The 25,387-nt window shown below is 43.8% G+C and overlaps 1 protein-coding gene and 1 long non-coding RNA gene across 12 annotated transcripts in view; one reads left to right on the top strand and one right to left on the bottom strand.

Moving 5' to 3' along the window:
- CELF4 (CUGBP Elav-like family member 4) overlaps positions 1-12,140 on the bottom strand; it is an 888,080-nt gene extending 875,940 nt beyond the window's left edge. For 4 of the 11 annotated variants that reach the window (XM_066986950.1, XM_066986953.1, XM_066986952.1 and 1 more), the window contains exon 1: positions 11,765-12,139. In XM_066986950.1, coding sequence (XP_066843051.1) covers positions 11,765-12,044 — 280 coding nt within the window. In that variant the 5' untranslated portion in view covers positions 12,045-12,139. Of the gene's footprint in view, positions 1-11,764 lie in introns of all 11 variants that reach the window. The other 7 variants (XM_066986944.1, XM_066986948.1, XM_066986946.1 and 4 more) reach the window with 4 other exon arrangements.
- Positions 1,301-5,344, top strand: LOC136788423 (uncharacterized). The gene is made up of 3 exons (XR_010827218.1): positions 1,301-1,654; positions 3,846-4,004; positions 4,108-5,344. It is a non-coding gene; the product is annotated as an uncharacterized lncRNA (long non-coding RNA).
- Positions 12,141-25,387: the final 13,247 nt, after the last annotated feature.

Genomic DNA, 25,387 nt, shown 5'->3' with positions numbered 1-25,387 from the left:
ACACACCTAAACCTTTCCTGACAGAAAATAAATGTAAAATTTCTGCCATTAACTCCTCCCTCCTGAGAAAATCCAACCGGCCTAATATTGCAGATGAGGAAATGACAGATGAATAGCTTGCTGGAGCCAATGGGAATCTTCCCATTGACTCAACAGGTTTCGGATCAGGCCTGAAGGTACCAAGCTTAAATGACTATCAGAGAGTAATTATCCCAGCCCTGATTAGAACCGAGTCGGCCTGGTTCGTGTCTGCCCACTGTCACCCACCATATACTGCTCTTCCGTTGAAACTGCAGACCCAGGCACCAATTTCAAGGGGGCAGCTCTGAGATGTGGTAGCCACTAATAAAAATACAGAAGGAGCAGTAACGCTTGCTTCTCTCGCTTGTTTGTTTAATTTGGTGTTAATTTCTACTGTGCTGAGAGCAAAAACCTAGCACCACTATGTCACCCTTATCTCCTGCAATACCTCCTACAGTTTCTATGGGTTGACTTGCCTTTTTTTTTTTCTTCCCTTCTTTGTCAATGACTAAATTTGTAGTTAAATCATTTGTAAGATACTCTTTTCTTTGTTACCAAAATCAGCTGGGTCCAGACTCTTGCAAATAAACATGCAGCAAGGGTATGCTTTTAAAGACTTTGCCAGAGGATTTTTGTTGGTTGCTTTGCCCATTCCTTACTTCCACTCCTACTTTTCTCTTTTATTGCCAATATCTTGAATGAGATTTCTTTTTCTTAAAAGAAAAATAAAAAATCTATAGTCAAAAAGAAAGGAAAGGAAAAAGGAAAACAAAGTAAAAAAATGACCAGTCTCCCTCAGAACACACAAAACAGAATAAAACCCTCAGAAAAACATAACTGAATAACAGTATATCTTTATAAAAGAAGGTGAAAAATTGCATCCTCATCCATGTATTATTGAAGATGGAATAGGATCAAATAAATCACTTTTAAAAGCAATTAAATGCTCACAAAAGAAAAACACTCACTCTGTAAACTGAGAGAAGAAATAACAAAATGCAAACCATCTTGAAACTACCGTATGACAACTGGAACGAGACACTTGAAGCTGAATGGTATGGCAGGACTGAACTGGCATACTTAAGACAGCCTATAGCTGAAGAGGGAGCAGTTAGGAAATTCAGAAGCAAGCCAGTCTGTATCTCTGGATTTATAGGAGGAACAACCTTATGGCAATCACACTGCATGTTACCAGTAGCTCCTGCCCCAACGAGCAGCACCTTGAAGGGCCCATAACTTAGGGCCCAACGCAAACCCTGCTGCAGGTGAGGTGGGGGTTTCCTGGAGACTTCAACAGGTTTCAGAGCAGGTCACTATCTGCTCTGAAAAGTCCTTTCCCATCAGTTATAGATTGTGCATATCATGGAATATCTATTACTTACACCCTTTTCTTTACACAATTTTTAAATGCCACTAAAAGTGTGAAAAATAAAACAAATAGAGCACTTTCACTGCACTGTTGCATTGAAAGAAGAGCTCCCTGGGATCGGTCCTGCTCAGTCCTGGAGTTTCTCCAGGCCTCTGGCTTCTCTGCAGCTGCCAGGCACAGATCTGATCCTGGAGCAGGAGGTGTCCTGACTCTGCATGGGTCTGGTGAGACACGGCACAAGAAACGGAGCCCTGCCTGGAAGGGGTAAGAAAACAGTTTTCTCTGGGTTAGCTTTCAAAGAGTTGCCAGCCAATTCAAGCTACTCAGCAAAGGTGTCCACCTCTCTCTCTCTCTTTCATGCACCATTTCAAAGAAGTGCATCATTACCTTACTATATTATTAGAATCAATCAATATTATTAATATTACATGTGGGCAATTCTGTAAATTCTTCATAGTTCTTCTCCCTGTCTGTTAACAGCAGGTACATTATACAGTCTCTGGTTAGATTGGTCAACCAGGTATCGATAGTTTTAATAAGCAATATCTGTATTGTTACCTTTGCTCGCAGAACTGAATCTCTCCTATAGGGCTGACAGATTCCTTAAAGAAGTATTGATAAGCTCATTACCGTATTGCTACATTTAATTTTAGGTGTGATTTTCACTCACCCTGAAGCATCTAGTAACCTAATACTTTTTTTTTTTTTTCCTACTACAGCATTGGCCCTTTTACAATTGATCAAATAGTGAATTAGAGCATTATAGAGAGGAAAAATAATCAGGGGATTTCTACAAGCACACTGATATATCTTTTGATTTTTTGACAACCTTCATCCCTCTGGATCCTAGGAAGGAAGCACTGTTTTATAGGGATATTATTAGGCTGATGCTGCTTTATACATCTACCTGCAAGAAGCTACCAAATCCAACAAAGATATTTGTGTGCGTTTGCAGTGAGTGATGCATATTATGTGATGCGAATATATCCTTAGGGACTGAAAAGGAGAGGAACTATGTGCAAATGTAAGTCTGCCCTTTCGATACATGTGTGCATACACAGTCTCTATGTATTATGTACACAGGCATTTGAATTAGAAACTAGGCAAATATGCAGTCAGATCTCATCAGACCAACTCTGTCTGCAAAGCTCCATTTTCGTTCTGTTTGAAGAAGCTTCATGTCCAGAGTTATCTGCCCCAGCACACTGGGAAGCCAGCTGGGTTGCCTCTAAAATATTTTGGAGACTCAGACACAATGTACAAATAAACCAGACATGGATTAGTTAAGTGTGACTGTGTCATTAAATTAGTATAATGAACAAACAGCTATGTATCATATTAAACTCCGCATATAATTCCAGGAATAACCTGTTAAGTCACCTGCCACTTTCATGCAAGAATACGATCTCTATACTGTCTTTTAGAAAGGAATTATTTAGAGACATATGTCAGCCTGAATGTATATAATGTATATACATCTATACCGAATGCATGTTTTCATTAATATGCACATGTTGGTTGCATGCGCGTGTGATACAAAAACGTGGCAGACACATTTGTATGTCTGCATGCGCAACTTTCATGCAAGAGTTCATTCTCAGCAACCCCTTTAATGCAAACTATGGCTCATTATATTTTCCAGAGTTAAATCAGGAAATTACAGATCTCAATAAGGGAAAAGGGGAAAGAATACCCTGTGTTACAAACTCTGCCTGTACTGCACCTTGGTCTCTCAGACCATAAGCAAGTTTCCAGTGGCAAAATACTTTGACAGACCTAGGAGCGAAGGCACCTCTTGCTGGCAAATACACATCTCTGGAGGCATCAACATCACCAACAAAGCCATCTATGAAATAGTTAATGTTAAACAATGACTGTCTGTGTTCAACAAAGGAGGGAGAAATAAACAGATAAGGGTGAGGTAGATTGAAATCTGCATGCCTCATTGGCTGAGCTGTCGGATATTTCTAATGCATCTGAAGGGTTTGTTACTAAGATCCTGTTAAGTCTCTTTAAACCTTTGATCTGTAGCCAGTCTTAACAAAGGTGACAATTAATTAAAGGAGAATGCATTGCAATAAAGTTACATCATGGTCAGTTTATATATACTGTCCAAAGCTGGTTCACAGAAGTCACTGTCAATTAAAGTCTTCTTGGAGTCCAGTTCATTATCAATTTTTCCCTCTTGCCTTGATCAATATTTTTGGCTGCTTCTGCTTGACAAACTTAACACGATGTCTGTATCTACATGTCTTGCCATTCATTTACATGGAATAGATGGCCGTATATAATTTATTTTTAGCCACTACGTATGGTCTGGCATTTATTTGAGAGGTTTGTCATCCATCTTTATTTTAAGGAGTGACAATAATAACCCCTCTCTTCCTTCGAGGGGATGTCAGGCGGATATAATAAATGCACATTAAAAGCTGCATTCACCTGTGTGTGTATTCAGGCCATGGATCACAGTGACAAAAGCAAACAAATGCAACATCTGTGGTGACACCCTGACTTCAGCCCACCCCAAGCGATGCAGCACAGAGAGAGTGATGCAAGAGATCCTGCAATCCCCAAAATGCGACGATGCATCTCCAAGAGTTACAGAGGGAGAGAGGTGCTTATAATAAATACCCCAGCTCAGTCATGGGAGCGGCAGTGGAAGAAAAGCTATAGCTTTCCCTTGCCATGGTTATTATTTTTCTCTCTTTCTGCTGCAGATTTTAATGCATAAGGATCAGCCTGCCATGACAAGCCCCAGCAACATTCATACGGGCATCGGTGGAGCAGTTAAGTGAGTGAGAAATGGGGCAGGGGTCGGACTTCTGTCAGTTCCTCAGCTTCGTTTAAGTTTTAGTTTCACTTGCTGAAGGAAAGCTAAGTTCAGGGACAAGCCAGCAAGCACAGAAGCTGGTCTCATTAGCTGCAAGTGTGGTTTGCTACGTAAATCCACAATCCTGAATTTTAACAGGAAGGGGAAGCATTCAGTTGGCAAATGTGAACCAACTGATGTGATGGCAAAGCTCTTATGGACTTCTGCCCAGCCACCAGTCAAGGGGCCTCCACTCCCTACTGAAAGAAGATGCTGGGATTAATGAAACACCATCCTTGTTGTTAACGCCAGGATTCGGCTTAGCTCACTTAACACCTCACCTGCTTAGTGTGAACTCTTACAGGACACAAACCTGACGGCGCGTGCTGGAGGGGTCATATTGAGCTCTGCAGCCTCCTGCTGTCACAGTTTTATTGTAAAGCTATAGCCAATGCTGACACGAGTCTTTGGGCATCAGATGCTTTTTGCACTGTTTTAAATGCAGGTACCTGTCCCACCAGCCTCGATCATCTCCCCCACTTTTTCTCCCTTGGAGCCATTACCGCCTGTCACATAAACTCACCTGGGTTTACACTTGATTGACGGGAGGGACGGTAACAGCTCCTTTAGTGTCGTTCTGGTCTGTCAGGTCAGTGCGGCTGGTATGCATGCGCACAGGGTATGCATGATAAAAAACACCCTGACATCTTCCTGAAAAATGTGGCTGCATATTTCCAGCTCTGAAGGCTAGGAGAGGCCCTCCTCGGCCATCTGGCCCCTTCTGCCCCTCGCTCTTCACTCCGAGCATTGGAAGTCCTATGCACGCCCTCCTTGACGGGTACAATCCACTTTCCTATTGAGCACAAGACGCTTTCCGCAATCTTGCTCACTCTTTACCCAGGCAAAATTTCCAGAGAGTCTCTGACAACTTCCTTCAAAAAACTATTCCATCAGCTGCCTGGCTTTTGTTATACTATGCAATTTGAATCCTCTGCTAAAGAAAGTCCTGTCTGTGGCACTGGCCGCTGGCAGAAGCAGGATAGAGGACCAGATGAACCACGTTTTTCATCCAAGGTGACAAGGATCCTCAAATTTTCCCCCTACTTTAGTGCTGACATTCCCGTTCTCTTCTGGATGAACACAGGAAAAAATAATATAATAAAATAAATCAAAAGCACACTGTCCCCCTTTTCTGTTTTTATTCTTAAGAAATTAGTAAATTCCTGATTCACCATTTAATTAAAACACTGTTTTGGCCAAGTAAATACTATGAGATTTGGTAGTTGTCGCTATTATATTTTTTTTCAGAAGAAAAAAAAGAAGTACTTTTTTTTTTCCTCCCCTAAAATGTCCAAAGGCACCAGTATATGTAGATATTGAGGGACAGAAGTAACCTTAATCTATAAATGTGTTGGAAGTATAAGTCTAACCTGGAGAAAGTTAAGAGAAGAAACAAAAGCTCCAGAACCATGAACTGTAATTTCTTTCTTTCCTCCACATTCTGTAACTTCAAAGCAAATACATTCTTGTAAGGACGATTAGTTGATATGGTGGTGGGGCTAGCTGAAGAACAGCTTTCAGTGCAAAACTTAACAGCCAAGCGAGAGATCCCAGAAAATTGGAGTTTGTACTGGAAATGCTGACACAACCGTAACAATAGCATCATAACTGGCTTCAGCTGCTGTTAGAAACCAGAATCCATGTAAAGACCCCTGAAAAAAGAGTTAACACATAGCCTTCTAATTTATGAAGCAATCTGGGCTATCTGTTTCACATTATCAAATATACATACATGCTCATCTGTACAGGAGATTATAATGTACAAGGGGTTGCTTTTTTTCTTTCTTCCATCAAGCTATCCAATTGCATTTTGATTGTTTTAAGGGGTTGTTCTTTAAACCTAAGGCATAAAGCCTCCTCTGTTTTATTCCAGTTTATCTGTGCATTTACCTCCCTAAAACTTGTTTGGTTTACTACCATACTAAATGGTGTATGTATGTATTACACCATCCTAGTGGGACCGCAATAGTGGATTTTGGGGAGGTTTTGGGAGTTTTGTGCTTTCCCCTCTCTAAATTGTACTGGGTCGGGCTGGGATGTTAACTTTCCCTGCAGCAGCCCATACAGTGCTGTGCTCTGCACTCGTAGCTAAAACAGCAATGGTATCACACCAGTGTTGTGTCTGCTGCTGAGCAGTGCTGGCACAGCATCAGGACTCTCTCTAACCCCCCCAGGGGTGGGCAAAGATGTGAGAAAAGAAACATCACCAGGGCAGCTGACCTAAACCAACCAAAGGGATATTCCATACCATATGATGTCACACTCAGCAATAAAAGGTGGAAAAAGGAGGAAGAGGGGAGGGGTGGGATCTCGTTGTGAAAACGTCTGTCCTCCTCCCGAACACCGGCTACATGCGTTGAGGCCCTGCTTCAAGGACGTGGTCAAGCATCGCTCCTTTGTGGGAAGTAGAGAGTAGTTTCTTTCCTCTGCACTTCCACATAGCCTTTACTTGTTTTGTTTAGTTTTCCCTTTCCCCCTCCCTTTTCCCCTTTCCTTTTTCCCCTTTAGTTAAATTGTTAATTGTTTAGTTAAATTGTTTAATTAATAGTAATCTCTCCTTAATAATTATTTCTTTTTTCCTTTAATTAAATCATCCTTATCTCAACCCATGAGTTGTTCTTTCCTTTACTTCTTCCCCTCCTCATCTAAGGAGGGGGAGTGAGAGAGTGGTTGTGGTGTTCAGCTGCCTAGTCTGGTAAAACCACCACAGGGTTGAAAGAAGGTTGTAGCACTCACATCCATGAAAGACTCTTGCTTTCTCACTGCACGCTGTCTCCACTCTTTAAGTGCACTCACCCGCGTATGTTTCAGTAAATCTCAGTTAAGTGTGGAATGCTGATTTCTTCTGACTTACTAAATAGAATATTATGGAGACCTGTGTGTTTTAAATTAAAACACATTCCAGGCCTTGGGTACAAGCATGCTTCGATAGAAAAGGCTGTTTAAACCTATGGGGACAGTCCTATATTTAGATTACATTAATTCATAAATATTATACTAAATACCACTTAAATTGGCCTTAAATGACTTCAAAGATAATCATAGAATATCCTGAGTTGGAAGGGACCCTTAAGGATCATCAAGTCCAACTCTTGATACTGCACAGGTCTACCCAAAAGTTCAGACCATGTGACTAAGTGCACAGTCCAATCTCTTCTTAAATTCAGACAGGCTCGGTGCAGTGACCACTTCCCTGGGGAGCCTGTTCCAGTGTGCAACCACCCTCTCTGTGAAGAACCCTCTCCTGATGTCGAGCCTAAATTTCCCCTGCCTCAGCTTAACCCCGTTCCCGCGGGTCCTGTCACTGGTGTTAATGGAGAAAAGGTCTCCTGCCTCTCCACACCCCCTTACGAGGAAGTTGTAGACTGTGATGAGGTCTCCCCTCAGCCTCCTCTTCTCCAGGCTGAACAGGCCCAGTGACCTCAGCCGTTCCTCGTATGTCTTCCCCTCCAGGCCTTTCACCATCTTCGTAGCCCTAACGCATTATAATAGGGCTGTACTGAGAGCACTAACCTTTATGTCTCCCAGTAACTCAGCCTTTAAGCATACTCCACTGCTAGATAAGAAGGGGGGAAGTTATGAATGAATGGCTTGCTAAATTGTTCGAGTGTGATTAGTTAAGTCCGTGCGTGTGCGCATGTGTGAGTGCGTAGGTGGGTCAGCTCAGCCCTGGTAGATCTCTACCCAATAATCTCAGCACACAGCCTCTTCCCAACCCTAGAGCAAAGTGCCACAGCAGGAGTGCGTTCCTGCCCCATGTGGAGAAAAGCAAGGAAGGGGGAATCTGTAGCAGCGATGCTTGTGCCACAAAATCTTGTTTTCTCAGAGATCTGGCAATCCTTTCCCACCTTCCCTCACATGCTGCTTCCTCCGTAACTTCTTCTCTTATCATGTGTCTGCAAGACAGTTGTACTCCCCTGCCTCTTCCCTGGTATCTGGCCTGGCATCAGCCAGGGCTGCTGGTGAAAGAATCTAGGACTTCACTCTCCCTTTTGATAGTTGTGTGGGTTTTTTTTTGGCAAGAAGGGATAGTAATGTACTTTATCTTCAGGTTCTTAATTTTCAATTTCCTCCTGATATACAGAAGCACCACAGTAGGATCTCTTCATAATATTTTGAATCATACACATACTATGCTCTCATTTCAGTGGATTTACACCTGAAATGACTCTGATTGCTACGTTTTTACTCTAAGCTAATTCCTCTCTCTTCCCTCCCCCCAGCACAAACCCACCTTCTCCCCCTCCGCACCCAAGATTTGTTCTTCATACACTTAAATAAACTACAGCCCACTATTAACCCTTCAAGGTGTACCACTGCCACAGCTTCATCCACTGGATTAGGAATAAAATAAACTGAGAGTGATGGATCAATTAATGTATAAGCATTACGTATCACTTATGGAAAGCATCTTGGGGTTTCATATTGCCATCCTACCCCTGAGAGCCAAGTTGGACTATTTTTATGCAATTCTTCATCTATGCCTCCAAGCAAAGCCAAAATAAGGAGATCTGAGTGAATACTATGCTTCACATGGCTGAATTTAGAGAAAAGAGAGAGAAAACAGATTAAAAATGAAATGAAACGAAACAAAACGAAACGAAACGAAACGAAATGAAATGAAATGAAATGAAATGAAATGAAATGAAATAAAAAAGCCAAACACAATCCTCATCCTTCAAAGCCCCATCATGCTTTTTGACTTAGTAATTAATCACTACTGGCAAGAAAGTAATTTTTTTCCAGGTAGCCAGAGGCACATTTTTATCAGGATTAGCTAATAAATCAGCAGCATCGCTAGAAAGGAGTTCAAACTCTTCTCGGATGTACTAAATAAAACCAGTCTCTGAAACGCTGGCAACTCAGTGTCTATTGAAGCTTCACTCAAACGCTAGGCTGCGATACAACAATCATCATGATCATTTTTCCTTCCATAGTCCAGAACTTCTATGAGATTAAAAATGACTGTTTCTTTCAAGATGAACTCATGCAATTTGGTTTGATGAGGTGACAAGATTCCCCACCTGTCTTTTTTCCTAGGTTGCAGCTTTAAAACAGAAATGAAATGAAGGGAAATGAAGTTAGTATCTTGCTTAATTCAGGAATATGTGTTAAACACATCCAAGCAAGATAAATGATCCCTCTCTCTCTCTCTCTCTCTCCCTCCCTTCCTTCCTAAGTTTGTCTCTATGAATACAGGCATACAGTAAAAGCAAAACTGAAATGCAAGACAAAGGATTCCCATTTATGAAATAGAAATTAAAGTTAGCGCATAGATTGATTAATTACAGATTTACAGTAGAACAAAGCAAAAGAATAAAATCTCATCAACAAATCAAAATACCCCTCTACCCCCCAAAAAAAATCCTTTACCTAGACATTAACTCAGACATTTCCTCTATACTGTGTTGAGTAATTCTCTTCAGTGGAGCTTTTACTGTTGTTATTTTTATTTTATGGAAACCCTAGATAATTTTTGCAAACACATGCGCGTACACACGGGCTCACTGCCTACTCTCACTATGCCTCATCTATTAGACAAAACCTTCCAGGACCTTTCCTTCCCTGTGCTTCTTACTATTGTTTTTATTGTTATTATTAATAATTATTCTAGTGTGGATGTCATGTTTAAATGATGCCCGTCAGACCTTGATGTGGTTTCTAAGAAGCTAGTCTGAAAGGAAAGCAATGTTCGTAAGGGATACACTGATCATTGTAAATATGAGAAGGGTGTTTGGAGCGACCTGCAAGAAAGGAAGGAAGCAATACCCTATAACTTGGACTGAATCCCCAGTCCCCGAGCCCTGAATGTTTTCTCTAGCCTGTGCAATACTGGTATTTGCACTGTCAGGGTATATTTTCATTCGCATTTCCTGAAGGTGGAGGAGAGGAGGGGAGTGAGTGGGAAAGGGGAAAAGATGCCTCCTAAACATGCCATTAAGTTTAAGATTTACAACTCACCATGGCAGCTGGAAAGCTGGGAAGCCACTAATGCCATTCCCAGTGACTCTCCCTACCAGGAGTGAACCAGGCTGGAGTAGACATTGCTACTGAACCTCTCCTGTAACAGACGCAACTTCCACTCCCCCCGTGCCCCCCTGCACAACCCTTTTTTTCATGCACTAGATCTGGAGTCACACCCTGCTTACTTCTGATTAGATCTTTTCTTTCTTTCTTTCTTTCTTTCTTTCTTTCTTTCTTTCTTTCTTTCTTTCTTTCTTTCTTTCTTTCTTTCTTTCTTTCTTTCTTTCTTTTTCTTTCTTTCTTTCTTTCTTTCTTTCTTTCTTTCTTTCTTTCTTTCTTTCTTTCTTTCTTTCTTTCTTTCTTTCTTTCTTTCTTTCTTTTTTTGCTCCTGGGTCTCTCCTGCTCCTAAGCTGGGCTACCATGCAAATTATCTTCAACTTCCTCCTTGTGAGTCCTACTTTCTTACCCGGGTATCTGAGCATCTCTCCCCCCCCCCCCCCCCCCCCCTCCATACCCTCCCCCACCCCCAAAAGGTAGCATCCTCTAATCTGAAATGCACCTCCAGAGAGACTAAGCAGGGAAAGGAAAGGAGTGGGCAAAGCCGGAGCAAGCAAGGCATTGCACGGGGACCACGTCTCTACTGCCTTGAAAGAAAACCCAAAAAGTTCCCAGGGTGGACTTCGGGCACATTAAAGTAGTGCTGGGAATATGCCTGCTCGGAGACTTCTCCCTTCTGGAATTGAGCTGCAACCCATCCCTCCTATCTTGCTCTCTCCAACACATCCACATTTTGTGATTTCATACTCCCCCCCTGCTTGAGATGGGCTTTTTTATTGTTGTTTATATCTCTGTTCCTACGCTGAACAAAACCAAAATGAATCCCCCCCCAGCACCCCCCACCCCTTGAGTAAATCAGTCTTCTCTGCCTGTGGTTTTGGAGCAGGCTACAAATAAGAATCCTAACAGCAGCAAAAAATGAAAAAATAAAATAAAATAAAATAAAATAAAATAAAATAAAATAAAATAAAATAAAATAAAGATGCGAAGGTGCCGGTGCTTGATTCACAACAGTTGTAAAATAGGGGCTTCCCGGCTCGGCGCAAACACACGGACAGACACACGGACACACACACAGCCCTGGGTGGAAAATGTGTGGCTCCCAAAGATAAATAAAGAAATCCTCTTAATCTTTTTCAGCACCACCAATGTGTGGATAGCTGCTGCCAGCCCTGCCGCCCTCCCCTGCTCTCGCCTGGACTCTCCGGCTTTCGCAAGTGGCTTCATCTTGCCCTGCCAAAAAAGGGGGGAAAGAGGGAAAAATAGTTCTAAATAACCCAAACGGAGCTGACCCCCTTCTCTGCCTCTCTCTCTTCGCTTTCCAAGAGGGTCTATTATTTCTTTCCCTGCCGCCTCCGCCCCCAGCCAGCCGAAAATGCAATAAAATGAAATCGAAAGGAAAGAGATAAAGAGAGAGCCAGAGAGGGAGCGAGAGCCTGCCTTCCTCTTCCGATCTCTCCGGGAAAGTTCAGGAGGTAACTCACCTTTGTGCATGCCAGTGAACCTGTCCTTCAGCACCGTCAGTTCATAGATTTTCCCGAACTCCTCGAAGAGCGGTTTGAGGTCTTTCTCGTCCAGGTTACGGGGGATCTGCCCAATAAAGAGCTTAATGGCATCGTGGTCCTTCATTGGGATGGTGGATGGGTTTCCAGGACTATGGTTTAATCCGTTCATATGCCCGTTGGTGCTGGGGTTGCTGTGATTGCTACTCAGGCTGGTATTATCTGGTTGTCCGTTTGCTAACGTGGCCATCTTTATATACATAGAGAAAATCTTTCCTTTTTTTCCCCCTCTTCTTTTCTCTCTCCCTCCTTCTCCCTCCCTCTCCCTCTCGCTTGCTCTCCCTCTCCCTCTTTCTCACACACACACACACACACACACACACACACACACTCACACACACACACTCCTCCCTCTCCCTCTCCCTCTCCCTCTCCCTCTCTCTCTCTCTCTCTCTCTCTCTGGGTCTGATCTGATTTTTTTTTTTTTTTACATTGAAGATCTGTGTCCTTTCCGTTTAAACAGGCTGGATCGGTTCAAATTCCCAGCCAGACTGGGGGGGGGGGGGGGGGGGGGGGGGGGGGTGGTGAGTGTGCGGATGTGTGTGTGTGTGCGGGGAAGGGAGGCTGGGGGCGGGGGGCTGCTGCTGCCTCTGCTCGACCCGAGCCCCCTCCTCCCCGCCGAGCACCCCCTGTCTGCCTGCCCGGGAGAAGCTCAATGGTAGCTTCCAACACAGCCCCTGGCTATAAATAGCACTAGGCGCATGGCTCTTTGAGAGACAGTCGATTTCTATTGTGCCAAGTGAGCAAAGGGGAACGGTTGCATTTTTAGGACCGATGATGATGATTGTTTTTTCTTCCTTTTCCTTTGCTAGCCCTCCGATCAATCGCTGTCGTTATAATTTCAGTGATCATCGGGAAATCTGCCTTTTATTTGAGAGGGGGAAAAAAAAAACACAAACCAAAGGTGTTCTGACTTCTTCCTATTATGATGATGTCTCTTATTTATTGTTTACTCTTATTATGATTTTGCGATTATATATAATAAAAGCAGTTGAGATACGGACAAATCCTCTGGCTCGGAGGTTGCTGTTGCTGTTGTTGTGGCTGTGATGTTACAAGCTCTCTTTACTATATCTATTCTTGTTGCATCTAAAATAAAAAAGCATGCTCTTTAAGCTCTTCCTTTTTTTTTTTTTTTTAAATTATACTGCCGATGATGACATCAAGCTAGGAAAGGCGCAAACTGTATTATTGTAGGTCTTTGGAGGGAGAGAAAAAATATCAAGATGACTATTGTTAATTTTTGTGTTGCCGATATTTATTTTACGTGCAGTCAGTGCGGGCGTTATCTCCTGTGCTAGCTACGTGTGTGTGTTTTTGTGTGTGTGTATTGGAAAGGGATTGATTAGATAAGGTTTTCTTGCCCGTCTTTCAAGCCATCAGGATATTCTGTCTCTCTCTGATGGAAACATAAATCGTATTTTGTAGTCATCAGGGATCAGGAGTTGCTTGTCTGAACAATGCTCTCTAGAGAAAGTGTACTGTATGGTGGAAATGAAATCAGCTCTCCTTTCATAGCATCTGGGGGTGGGGAAGGCAGGGAGGCTCGAATTAAGGACACAGCTCCCCCTTGTCCCCCAAATAATAATAACAGTAATCCGGACAGCAACCAAATAAGGCGCTGCGTGAGCTCAGTGCAATTTCCCTGCTTTTTTTTTTTTTTTTCCCTTTTTCCTACCCCCAGCTTCCCGTGCAAGCTGTTCGAGGACCAAGCTGGGAGCAACCCCAAAGTTACCTGGCCTGAACCCCCTGACACCCCCAGTCTCCCCAGTCCCCTGGTCCCCCCCAGCCACCCGGGGAGGCTCCGAGTCTTTGTTCCCGGCGCTGCTGACTGCTCCCCACGGTGCAGGCGGTGGCATCGGCCTCGGAGGTGGGCAGGGAGCGGGACCCCCCCTTTTGCCAAGGGAGAGCCGGTAACACGTGTGGCTGTAAACGGAAGGGGCAGCAGCGGAGGGAGGGAGGGTAGAGGTTTAAATTCGCATTTTACCTGCCTGTTTTGTCGACCGGGATTTATTTATTTGTATTGTTGTTGTTTAAAAAATAAAGGCGGCGGTAATAATAAATAAATGAAAAGGAACAGAACCACAGCACCGTTGTGGCGGGGACGGCTTTCACTTTATTTGAATTTTAACAACTGAGCAGCAAGGTAGCATACTGCCCCCCCCCGCCAAAAAATAAATAAAAATGAAATGAAATGAAATGAAATGAAATGAAATGAAATGAAATAAAATAAAATAAAATAAAATAAAATAAAATAAAATAAAATATAATAAAAAATAATCCTGATATTGTAGCTCTGCAACTGCTTAGGCTGCCTCCTCAAAGCAGGAGGGTCCTGGGGGGGCGGGTCGGGCTGGACCTCCCCCTTTGTTCCCCCGGGACACTCACCTGGGGGCGCCCCCCGAGGCTCTCGGTGCCTTTTGGGGCTCCTTGTGCCCCTAATAGGGTGGCAGCTGCAGGCAGGCTCCATGCATTGTCTGGTGCTGTTTTTTGGGGTGTAAGGGGGGGGGTCTGCATCCCCTTCCCAGGCGGTTACTCACGTTGAGAAGGTGCAGGGTTCTGGCAGCTTGGGAGCTGCGGGAGGGCAAAGCCCTCACACAGCCCCTCTCCCATATTCCCAGCCCCACAACTCACCTGCTTTCAGATCCTGCCTTGAGCCTCGGAGTGGGATAAAAGAAAGGCAACAACAGCAAAACCCACAGGAAAAAAAACCTTCCCGCACCCCCCACCCTGCGCCAGGACATTAAAAAGCTCAATATCCGCTCTTTCTGAACCTTTAAACCGCACCTGCAGTACAGTGAGGAGGGCTCACTGCAAGAAGACTTGTTAAACCTTTTTTTTTAAATAAGGAATAGTCACCACAGTGCAAAGTGAAACTGCACCTTGCATGAATCCATCCCAGGGACAGGTCTGTTAACACCTTGTCGGTGAGCAGGCCACTGTGCCTGTAAGCACCGTTTATCCCAAATGAAAGCCAATTAGGGGAAAAGAGTCGTTTTGTCGCTCACCGAGGGTACCCCTTTTTTCTACCAACATATATCTTTTAAAACTTTGAGCTGGTCCATGCCCCATTTCCACTGAGCCATCAGTAGTCATTTAGAAATGGATGCAGTTCAAGTACAGCCCCCTGTTGCACAGGCACAGCTGTGAGGGGTGGCAGGATGAAATAATATGGACACAAATATTGCTACAAGGGCTCTGCGATGAACACAGCTGCTGCTGGGGATGGAAATAAGCTGTACCCCATAAGCACCTTTACACATGTACAAGGATCTGTACTGGATTTTAAGCAGATACAGGCAAAGGAGGAGTAAAATTGTTATCTATAAACCAGCCTTTGCCGAACAGTTCCCAAGTGAGAAATGTTCCCAGTGTAATCACAGTGGGTCCAGTTCAGCAATCCATAAGCAGGGGAGTACATGGGAATTTTGTGTAAATAAGGTCTTTTGTAACAGGCTCCGGTTTCTCCCAGAGAGTAAAAATCATTTATCTGCTTGGAACCAAAAGAAAGCACTTTACATTTTTTTTTTCATTCTTAGATTATTTTATTCTATGTGTCTACTTGCAGGAAAAAAAAAATAAAATAAAATAACCCTTCCAAGCCCATTTAAAACCCCCTTTTGCTCCTGCTCCTCACTCTGGTCAGCATGTTTCTTTGGAAACACAAAAGCTATTTATCTGGGGCTAGGTTGCTGGTGATTCTTCCCTCCTCCGAAGACACGCTGCCCCAAATCCTCACCTCTGGAAAAATGCACCATGCACCGACATGGCCAGGCCACTGGCAAGAGCAGCTGGATGCCCAGGAGCAAGCAGAGGTCTGTGCATACCTCTTGTGAGAACGGGCTTGTAGCGCCGGGCTTTGGCTTTTAATGTTCCTTTCAAAGGGCTTGATTGATTGCTGTTAATCCTGCGAACAACTTCGGTGTTGTTAACAGGACTGCCAGCATTAGTAAAGGTACTCGCATGCATTAGTATGCTCCTCATCCCCATGACGTCAATAGACAGCTTTCCGATGACTTCCAGGAGGGCTGGATCAGGCCCTTGCTAGCAGTGTGGGAATAAAAATGTTGTTTTTGCAGTTACCTTGTTTAAAGATAAGGAATGGAGTATTGAGATATGCTTGCAGTGATAAGAAAACTTAGCAGGCGACCTTATAAAATGCAGACAACCAGACTCCTTAGAACAATTAGGTGAAAATCACGGTGTCAAGTCAAGTCAGATAAGTGAAGAAACATTACCACTTCAAACAGTAAAAAAAGTCAAAAGAAATTTGAAATTTAACATGCCGGCAACTGAAGGCCATGCATTGTCTGGGAAGCATCAGATAGATTGTGAACCTGGATTACCCACTCAGTGGGGAAACAGGGGAGGGTCCTGTCATCAAAAAGTATATAAACTGTGTTTTGGAACCAGTAGGTGCGCTCCTGCTTGTGGGACGCCCGCCATTGCAATCGCGAATAAATTACTACTTCACTGAGATCCTCGCCTGAGCCTAAGTTATTGGCTACGGAGTGTTTCTCACAATTTGGGGGCTCGTCCGGGATCCAGTCACCTACCGGGGAGCCCCACTGCCGCAGCAGCAGGAAGGCATGCCCCGCTGATTTCAGCGGTCCTGTGCATCGACGGTGGCGGTTCTGCGGAGAGCTGACAGAGGGCCCGAGACTGATTAAAGAGGCAGGATCCATGAAGTAGTGGGGAAAGGAAGAAGGTAGGCACTCCGGGTTTAAGAATTGATCCGGTAACTCTGTGCACAGACCAAGGTAAGAAATATTAAGTATTGCCTTGGGGGTCGGGTGAGACTCTGTGTGACGTGTGATTGAGAGGTACTTTTGTACGAAGAGAGTGTGGTGTCCTGATCCGCGGTTCTGTAGCTCCGCAAGGGGTGCGGCCGGAGACGGACGAAGGGTGAGATAAGGGAGAGAAAGGAAGAGTCTCGGGAAATTTGGTGTATGGTAAGCCCTTGCACAGGGAAGTGCTTGGCAGTACACCAGGGAAATTTGGTGTGCGGTAGTCCTTGCACGGGGAAGTGCTTGGCAGTACACCAGGGAAATTTAGTGTATGGTAATCCTTGCACGGGGAAGTGCTTGGTAGTACACCCCCATTTTCCAGAACCGGAACGTTAGTGTGTGGTACCCTGCAGGAGGGAAATTTCTGTAGCAGCACACTGACAAGGGCTAGGAAAAATGGGAAATATGAGTTCCAGGGGACAGGGAAATATCCCTGGGGGAGTGCCTACTGAAAGTTCTTCCTGAAGAATTATAAGAAATTGGAAAAATAATCTCAAAAGTAGAGGAGATGATAAAAGAAAAAAAAATGGTTAAATATTGTGTATTAGTCTGGACAAAAGAACCAATTAAGGAAACAGCAGTATTTTGGCCAAAATACGGGCCTAATGAAAATTCAGGCTTTAAATTTATGTGTAAACAATAAGATTCCTTTTTTTTTCGGAGAAGGAGCCAATTTATGCTCCCTATAATCCTAATATTGCACCGGTGGCAGCAGCAATTGCTCCAGGAAGGGAGATGGGGACTGCAATTAACACTGTCCCTAGAGAAGAGCGTACTCTAGGCTCTGGCAAGAATTAGAACAAGGTAGAAGAGATATTGAGAATTTTGCCTTCCCTGATATTAACAGTACTAACACTAACTGTGTATCCTCTTAAGTGAACTTCCCCCCCTCCTTACCAGCAGAGAGGTTAGGAGTTTTAAGAAGGAGATGAAGTCTTTAATTGAGGACCCCATCAGGCTAGCTGAACTATTAGACCAGTTCCTAGGACCTAACTTATACTCTTGGGGGGGGGAATTCTGTATATAAATATGTTGTTTACAGGGAAAGAAATGGGAATGATCAGGAGGAGAGCTGCTATACAAAAATGGGAGAGAGCTCATCCTCCAGGGCCAGGGGTAATACTGGCAGGGCAGAAATACCCACTTGCCGATCCTGGCTGGAATAATAATAATGCGCAACACAGAAATCATATGAGAGACTTGGGGTCAGAATGAGAAAGTACTTGGGGATGAATCCCGAGGACCCGGTATCCCAAGGGCTCTTGAAAGTTCATTTTGTGATTAAAGCCTGGCAAGATACCCAGAAAATGCTCCAGAAGGTGGGGGGATGTAGTGAACAGTCACTGGGGGGCCCTCCTGTGGGAGGCCCTGAAGGTGTATGTCAGGAGGGGAGATGAGAAGGAAAAGCAGAGAGTGAAACTAATGGTATTGACAGTGTAGCAGGTAGTGAGGCAGAGGGTTGGAGAAAGAGGAAGAAAATCTTCAGGGGGAGTCAGGGCCAGGATGGAAAGGAGAGGAAGAGAGATGAAGGAATGGCAGGCAAGGAAAGCTACCCGTGTTGCGGCCTGAATCTTAGCAGGGACAGGCTTTGATGGGATGTTTTAAGTGTGGCCAGGCTGGCCACTTCAGGTGGGAATATCCAGAGTGGAAGAAGGAGGAGAGAAGGAAAATGGGATGAAATATGGTATACTGATATGTTGTTTCAGCATCCTGGAGGGAGAAAGGGATGGAATTAAGTTGGCCAATGACGGAGACTTTGGTGAAAGTACAGGCTGGAGAAAGATGAAAAGAAGAGTTTAAAAGGGTTATTGAAGGTGTTAAAGGTGTGGTATGTAATGTCTGACAGAGCTGTTTTTTGAATGAGTTGGGAAAGTTGAATGAGCAGGGAAAGAGGATGTAGGCATTATCTAAGTAACAGTCTAGAAGTTTTGGTATATTTGCTGTGGTGTTTGATCAGTTTCCCAAGTATCGAGAAGGGGGGGGGGGGGATGGGAGGGGGCAGCCTGCTCCACCAGGGGCCTCTCCGCAGTCTGCAGGGGGGCTTCGGCTCCGGTGCCTGGAGCGCCCGCCACCCTCTCCTTCTGTGCTGACTTTGGTGTCTGCGGGGAGGTTTCTCACTCCTCCCTCTCCCAGCTGCTGTTGAGCAGCAGGTTTTTGTTTGTTTGTTTGTTTTCGTGGATGTGCTCTCACAGAGGCACGGACTGTGTTGCTCATGGCTTGGCTCTGGGCAGTGGTGGGCCCCTTTGGGGCTGGATGAAATTGTCCCTTATCTGCCACGGGGCGGTTTCTGGATTCTCCTCATGGGGGCTGCCACTGCAGCCCCCCCCGAACCTTGCCATCAAACCCAATACACTGGGGCAGCTAGGTCATTACTGGCCTATAAAGTATCAGGGATTAAATTAACTAATGAAACCCTAAAAAGTGATGGGGGTAGAAGGGGCTGGGATAACAGTGCCACCTTTGGGGGATACCAAGCTGAGACTAGGGGATAAAATGATCTCTGGGCAATTATTGCATGTACCCAAGGCAGGGACTAACTTGTTGGGAAGGGATTTGATGATGAAATTGGGCATTCAAATAGTAAATTGTTAGACTGGAATAACAGTGGTATTAATGGAGTGCTCTCAGGCCCTGAGAGCAAAGATATATTCACCTCTGACTGGAAAGACTCTGAAATGGGGCGGAAGCAACAATACATATGGACAGTTTTACCTCAGGGGTTTACAGGGCCACCGATTTATTTGGGCAAAGTTCTAGAACAGATTTTGGAGCAATTCCAACCTCCCGAGGAGGTGTTACTGTTACAAAATGTGGATGATCTTTTATTGTCAGGACATGAGAAAACAGTTGTGAAGGAAGCTACTAACAAGCTATTCAACTTTCTGGGAAAGCAGGGCTTGGGAGTATTGAAAAATAAATTACAATATGTAGAAAGAGAAGTCAGGTATTTGAGGCATCTAATGTCTGAGGGAAAACAAAGAATAAATCCAGAGAGGATTCAGGGAATTGTTGAAAACTAAGAAAGAACTAAAAAGTTTTAAGAGAAAGATTTTTTTAAGGAATCAGGAGCCACGAAGTCTGAGGGAAAATGGATACTCCCTGATGGGAGAGAAATGCTGAATAAAGCACCAATGAGGCAAATATTAATTGTTTTACATCAACAGAGTCATTGGGAGGTGCAAGCAATGTGTGATGTTGTGCTAAGACAGTATGTCTGTGTAGGAATATACACTTCAGTGAAGCAAATATGCAGAGGATGTATGTCAAAGGGTAAATAAAAAGGTCATCTGTAACCCACCTAGAGGGGGGCGGGAGCCAGGGATTCGACCTTTCCAAAGTATACAGGTAGACTTTACTGAGTTACCAAAAGCAGGGAGACTTAAGTACTTGTTTGTCCTAGTTGACCACGTGACTGGATGTGTGTAAGCTTTCCCCTCCGTTTCTGCCACTGCGAACACGGTGGCTAAGGTATCACTGGAGCAAATAGTCCCTAGATATGGGATAGCTGAAAACATTGATTCAGATCAAGGAAGTCATTTCACTTCACAAGTACTGCAAGGGTTAATGCAGGCCTTAGAGATTGAGTGGGAATTTCACACCCTCCAGCACCCCTCCTCTTCTGGGAAGGCAAAGCGAATGAACCAGACATTAAAGAAGCAATTAACTAAATTAGTGTTAGAAACCCAACTTCCTTGGGTAAAATGCTTACCTTTAGCACTCCTCCAGGTTCAAACAGCACCAAGAAAGGATATAGGAATTTCACCGTATGAGATGCTGTTCGGATTACCCTATCTGGGCAGAAGGGATGAGATACCACAATTTGAAACAAGAGAGTTTTCTTAAGAACTGTATTCTGGGGTTGTCCTCTTCTTTGTCATCTCTCAGGACCCGTGGGAAATTGGGTCCTGATTCAGACCTGGAAAGGATCAACTCCAGCCTGAATGGGAAGGACACTTCCAAGTACTACTAACCACTGAAACAGCCATAGGAACTGCGGAAAAACGTTGGACTCACTATACTCGAGTGAAGGCATCCGTCGACCCTATTACCTGGGAGGCTGTTCCTACAGAAGACTTGTTGGAAGTTGAAATCGAAGAGAAAAAAAGTCTCATAGTGGACTCTGAGCAGGATAAAAGCTTGCAATTGTAAACTAATCTTTTATTTTCACAGGTAACTAATGAGTGTGACTTGTGATTGAGAGAAAGGGCAGACCTATAGTGAATTGAAGTGCTCCCAAGGGGGGTTTGTTATAGTAGTAGTGTATATCTTATTCTTTGTATTGATAATTATTTGGAAACCTAAGGTTTAAAAATAATGACAGGGAAAAATCAATTATTAATTTTGTTTCTAGTGATTGTAGGCCTCAGAGAAGGCCTTGGTCAATTGGCAACTTGGAAAAGGCATGACCAGATAATAGTAAGACGGGACACCCCGTCAAAATATGGGTGAATGTGACAGAGGGTTATGTACCACAATCTGTCACGTTTGATGCTTGTGAGGTGTTAGCTTGTGGAGATTTAAATGCCCAAGGACAATTGAGCAGAGAGAACAAATAACTGGGAGAGACCCAACAGCCAGATTGAGAATAGCTGTATGGAAACGATCCTCTATTGCCATCAGAGAAAGGGAGAAACTCAAGGAGAAAACAGGAGAGAAAACAGGAGGCCCTCTTTGAAATGCGGCAGTTCAAACATTTGAGATTGAAACAGGGTATGGGGATGTGAATGCCTGGATAGAATGGGTCAAATATACTGTCCAGAGTCTCAACCATAGCAATCGCTATGCTTGTGCCTCGGGATGACCGATTGCCCAGATAGTGCCCTTCCCATTGGGGTGGACCAAGGATTCCCAGGGGATGCGATGTACGATTGCATTGTACCAAGAGAAGACTGCCTGGGGAAATGAGGCCTGTAAGTCTCTCTCTTTGCTGTTCCCTTCCTTGCGTGACAGCAATATCAGGGTTCCCCCTGCATTCTCTACAGCTATAGGTAACCATACAGCTTGCCTCTCACGGCAGGGTGTGAGTGCTACCTGGCATCTGGGAGAATTTGCCTTGTGCACGAGGACCTTGAATGCTACCGAGGACTTGATGGGAAACTGCTCAAGACTTGAGATCCCCAGGGCAGATCTCTGTGGAGGGAAGATCTTACAGTCCACCCTACCATCTAATTGGGGAGGCACTTGTTCACTTGTTCAATTAGCTATACCCTTCACCCTGGCATTTGAAAGAGAAACATCACAAACACCCAGAAGAAGTAAAAGAAGCTTAGGAGTATCATTTGATGATAGAGTGTACAAAGATTCTATTGGGGTGCCTAGAGGAGTTCCCGATGAACAGGAAGCCAGGAATCAAATTGCTGCAGGGTTTGAGTCACTGTTCTGGTGGGTAACGATCAATAAGAATGTGGATTGGATTAATTATATTTATTATAATCAGCAGAGATTCAGAAATTATACAAGGGATGCGATAAGAGGAATCGCTGAACAACTGGATGCCACCAGCAAAATGGCTTAGGAAAACAGAATAGCATTAGGTATGATGCTTGCGGAGAAAGGAGGTGTGGGTGTGTGATACTGAGCAACCACTGTTGCACTTTTATACCCAACAGTGCTGCCCCGGATGGCACAGTAACTAGAGCATTGCAAGGGTTTACCACCCTTGCCAGTGAATTGGCAGAAAAATTAGGCATATTTACATCCTTGATCATAGTCGCAGGAGTTTTGATAGCTGCTGGTTGTTGCATTATCCCCTGTGTAAAAGGAGTACTACAGTGGTTAATTGAAACTGCACTATTGAAAGAAATGACCACGAAGCCACCACCTTACTCAGATAAGGTGATGATATTAGAGGAGATGGAAAGCAAAGAAGGTGAAGAAGAAGAAGAAATCTACAAAATTACACCTTAGAGAAAAATTTTGCAAAAATCAACAATTTATTAAAAAAAAGGAAAAGGGGGGAATTGTGGAAAAGTGAAGAAACATTACCACTTCAAACAGTAAAAAAAGTCAAAAGAAATTTGAAATTTAACATGCCGGCAACTGAAGGCCATGCATTGTCTGGGAAGCATCAGAGAGATTGTGAACCTGGATTACCCACTCAGTGGGGAAACAGGGGAGGGTCCTGTCATCAAAAAGTATATCTTCTTCCTCTTATCGCATCCCTTGTATAATTTCTGAATCTCTGCTGATTATAATAAACATAATTAATCCAATCCACATTCTTATTGATCGTTACCCACCAGAATAGTGACTCAAGCCCTGCAGCAATTTGATTCCTGGCTTCCTGTTCATCGGGAACTCCTCTAGGCACCCCAATAGAATCTTTGTACACTCTATCATCAAATGATACTCCTAAGCTTCTTTTACTTCTTCTGGGTGTTTGTGATGTTTCTCTTTCAAATGCCAGGGTGAAGGGTATAGCTAATTGAACAAGTGAACAAGTGCCTCCCCAGTTAGATGGTAGGGTGGACTGTAAGATCTTCCCTCCACAGAGATCTGCCCTGGGGATCTCAAGTCTTGAGCAGTTTCCCATCAAGTCCTCGGTAGCATTCAAGGTCCTCGTGCACAAGGCAAATTCTCCCAGATGCCAGGTAGCACTCACACCCTGCCGTGAGAGGCAAGCTGTATGGTTACCTATAGCTGTGGAGAATGCAGGGGGAACCCTGATATTGCTGTCACGCAAGGAAGGGAACAGCAAAGAGAGAGACTTACAGGCCTCATTTCCCCAGGCAGTCTTCTCTTGGTACAATGCAATCGTACATCGCATCCCCTGGGAATCCTTGGTCCACCCCAATGGGAAGGGCACTATCTGGGCAATTGGTCATCCCGAGGCACAAGCATAGCGATTGCTATGGTTGAGACTCTGGACAGTATATTTGACCCATTCTATCCAGGCATTCACATCCCCATACCCTGTTTCAATCTCAAATGTTTGAACTGCCGCATTTCAAAGAGGGCCTCCTGTTTTCTCTCCTGTTTTCTCCTTGAGTTTCTCCCTTTCTCTGATGGCAATAGAGGATCGTTTCCATACAGCTATTCTCAATCTGGCTGTTGGGTCTCTCCCAGTTATTTGTTCTCTCTGCTCAATTGTCCTTGGGCATTTAAATCTCCACAAGCTAACACCTCACAAGCATCAAACGTGACAGATTGTGGTACATAACCCTCTGTCACATTCACCCATATTTTGACGGGGTGTCCCGTCTTACTATTATCTGGTCATGCCTTTTCCAAGTTGCCAATTGACCAAGGCCTTCTCTGAGGCCTACAATCACTAGAAACAAAATTAATAATTGATTTTTCCCTGTCATTATTTTTAAACCTTAGGTTTCCAAATAATTATCAATACAAAGAATAAGATATACACTACTACTATAACAAACCCCCCTTGGGAGCACTTCAATTCACTATAGGTCTGCCCTTTCTCTCAATCACAAGTCACACTCATTAGTTACCTGCGAAAATAAAAGATTAGTTTACAATTGCAAGCTTTTATCCTGCTCAGAGTCCACTATGAGACTTTTTTTCTCTTCGATTTCAACTTCCAACAAGTCTTCTGTAGGAACAGCTTCCCAGGTGCTAGGGTCGACGGATGCCTTCACTCGAGTATAGTGAGTCCAACCTTTTTCTGCAGTTCCTATGGCTGTTTCAGTGGTTAGTAATGGTCCTTCCTATTTAGGCCGGAGTTAATTCTTTCCAGGGCCGAAACTTTCCCAGTTTCTTGGGTGATGGTGGTGAATGGGGAATTCCAAAGGTGGGGTTTGAGCCAACAGCCCACGGGTCCTGAGAGATGACAAAGAAGAGGACAACCCCAGAATACAGTTCTTAAGAAAACTCTCTTGTTTCAAATTGTGGTATCTCATCCCTTCTGCCCAGATAGGGTAATCCAAACAGCATCTCATATGGTGAAATTCCTATATCCTTTCTTGGTGCTGTTTGAACCTGGAGGAGTAAGCATTTTACCCAAGGAAGTTGGGTTTCAAACACTAATTTAGTTAATTGCTTCTTTAATGTCTGGTTTATTCGCTTTACCTTCCCAGAAGAGGAAGAAGGAAGAAGAAGAGGAAGAGAAGAGGAGAACCCTCTAGGTGGGTTACGGATGATCTTTTTAATTTACCTTTTGACATATGGTACATCCTCTGCGTATTTGCTTCACTGAAGTGTATATTCCTACACAGACATACTGTCTTAGCACAACATCACACATTGCTTGCACCTCCCAATGACTCTCTTCATATAAAACATCATATTTGCCTCATTGGTGCTTTATTCAGCATTTCTCTCCCATCAGGGAGTATCCATTTTCCCTCAGACTTCGTGGCTCCTGATTCCTTAAAAAAATCTTTCTCTTAAAACTTTTTAGTTCTTTCTTAGTTTTCAACAATTCCCTGAATCCTCCCTGGATTTATTCTTTGTTTTCCCTCAGACATTAGATGCCTTAAATACCTGGCTTCTCTTTCTACATATTGTAATTTATTTTTCAATACTCCCAAGCCCTGTTTTCCCAGAAAGTCGAATAGCTTGTTAGTAGCTTCCTTCACAACTGTTTTCTCCTGTCCTGACAATAAAAGATCATCCACATTTTGTAACAGTAACACCTCCTCGGGAGGTTGGAATTGCTCCAAAATCTGTTCTCAAGCATATCTCAATACCACATTCCTTACCTTTAAACAATGTAACTCTGCAAAAACATTTTTATTCCCACAATAGTAATACATCAGTCCCGAATATCTTCATTCTCCTGGAAACAAGCAGGTAAAGA

The sequence above is a fragment of the Anser cygnoides genome, chromosome 36, assembly GCF_040182565.1.
Source record: "Anser cygnoides isolate HZ-2024a breed goose chromosome 36, Taihu_goose_T2T_genome, whole genome shotgun sequence".
Taxonomy (NCBI): Eukaryota; Metazoa; Chordata; class Aves; order Anseriformes; family Anatidae; genus Anser; species Anser cygnoides.
Note: the sequence above shows the minus strand (reverse complement) of the source record. Positions and strands in the feature narration are given on the sequence as shown.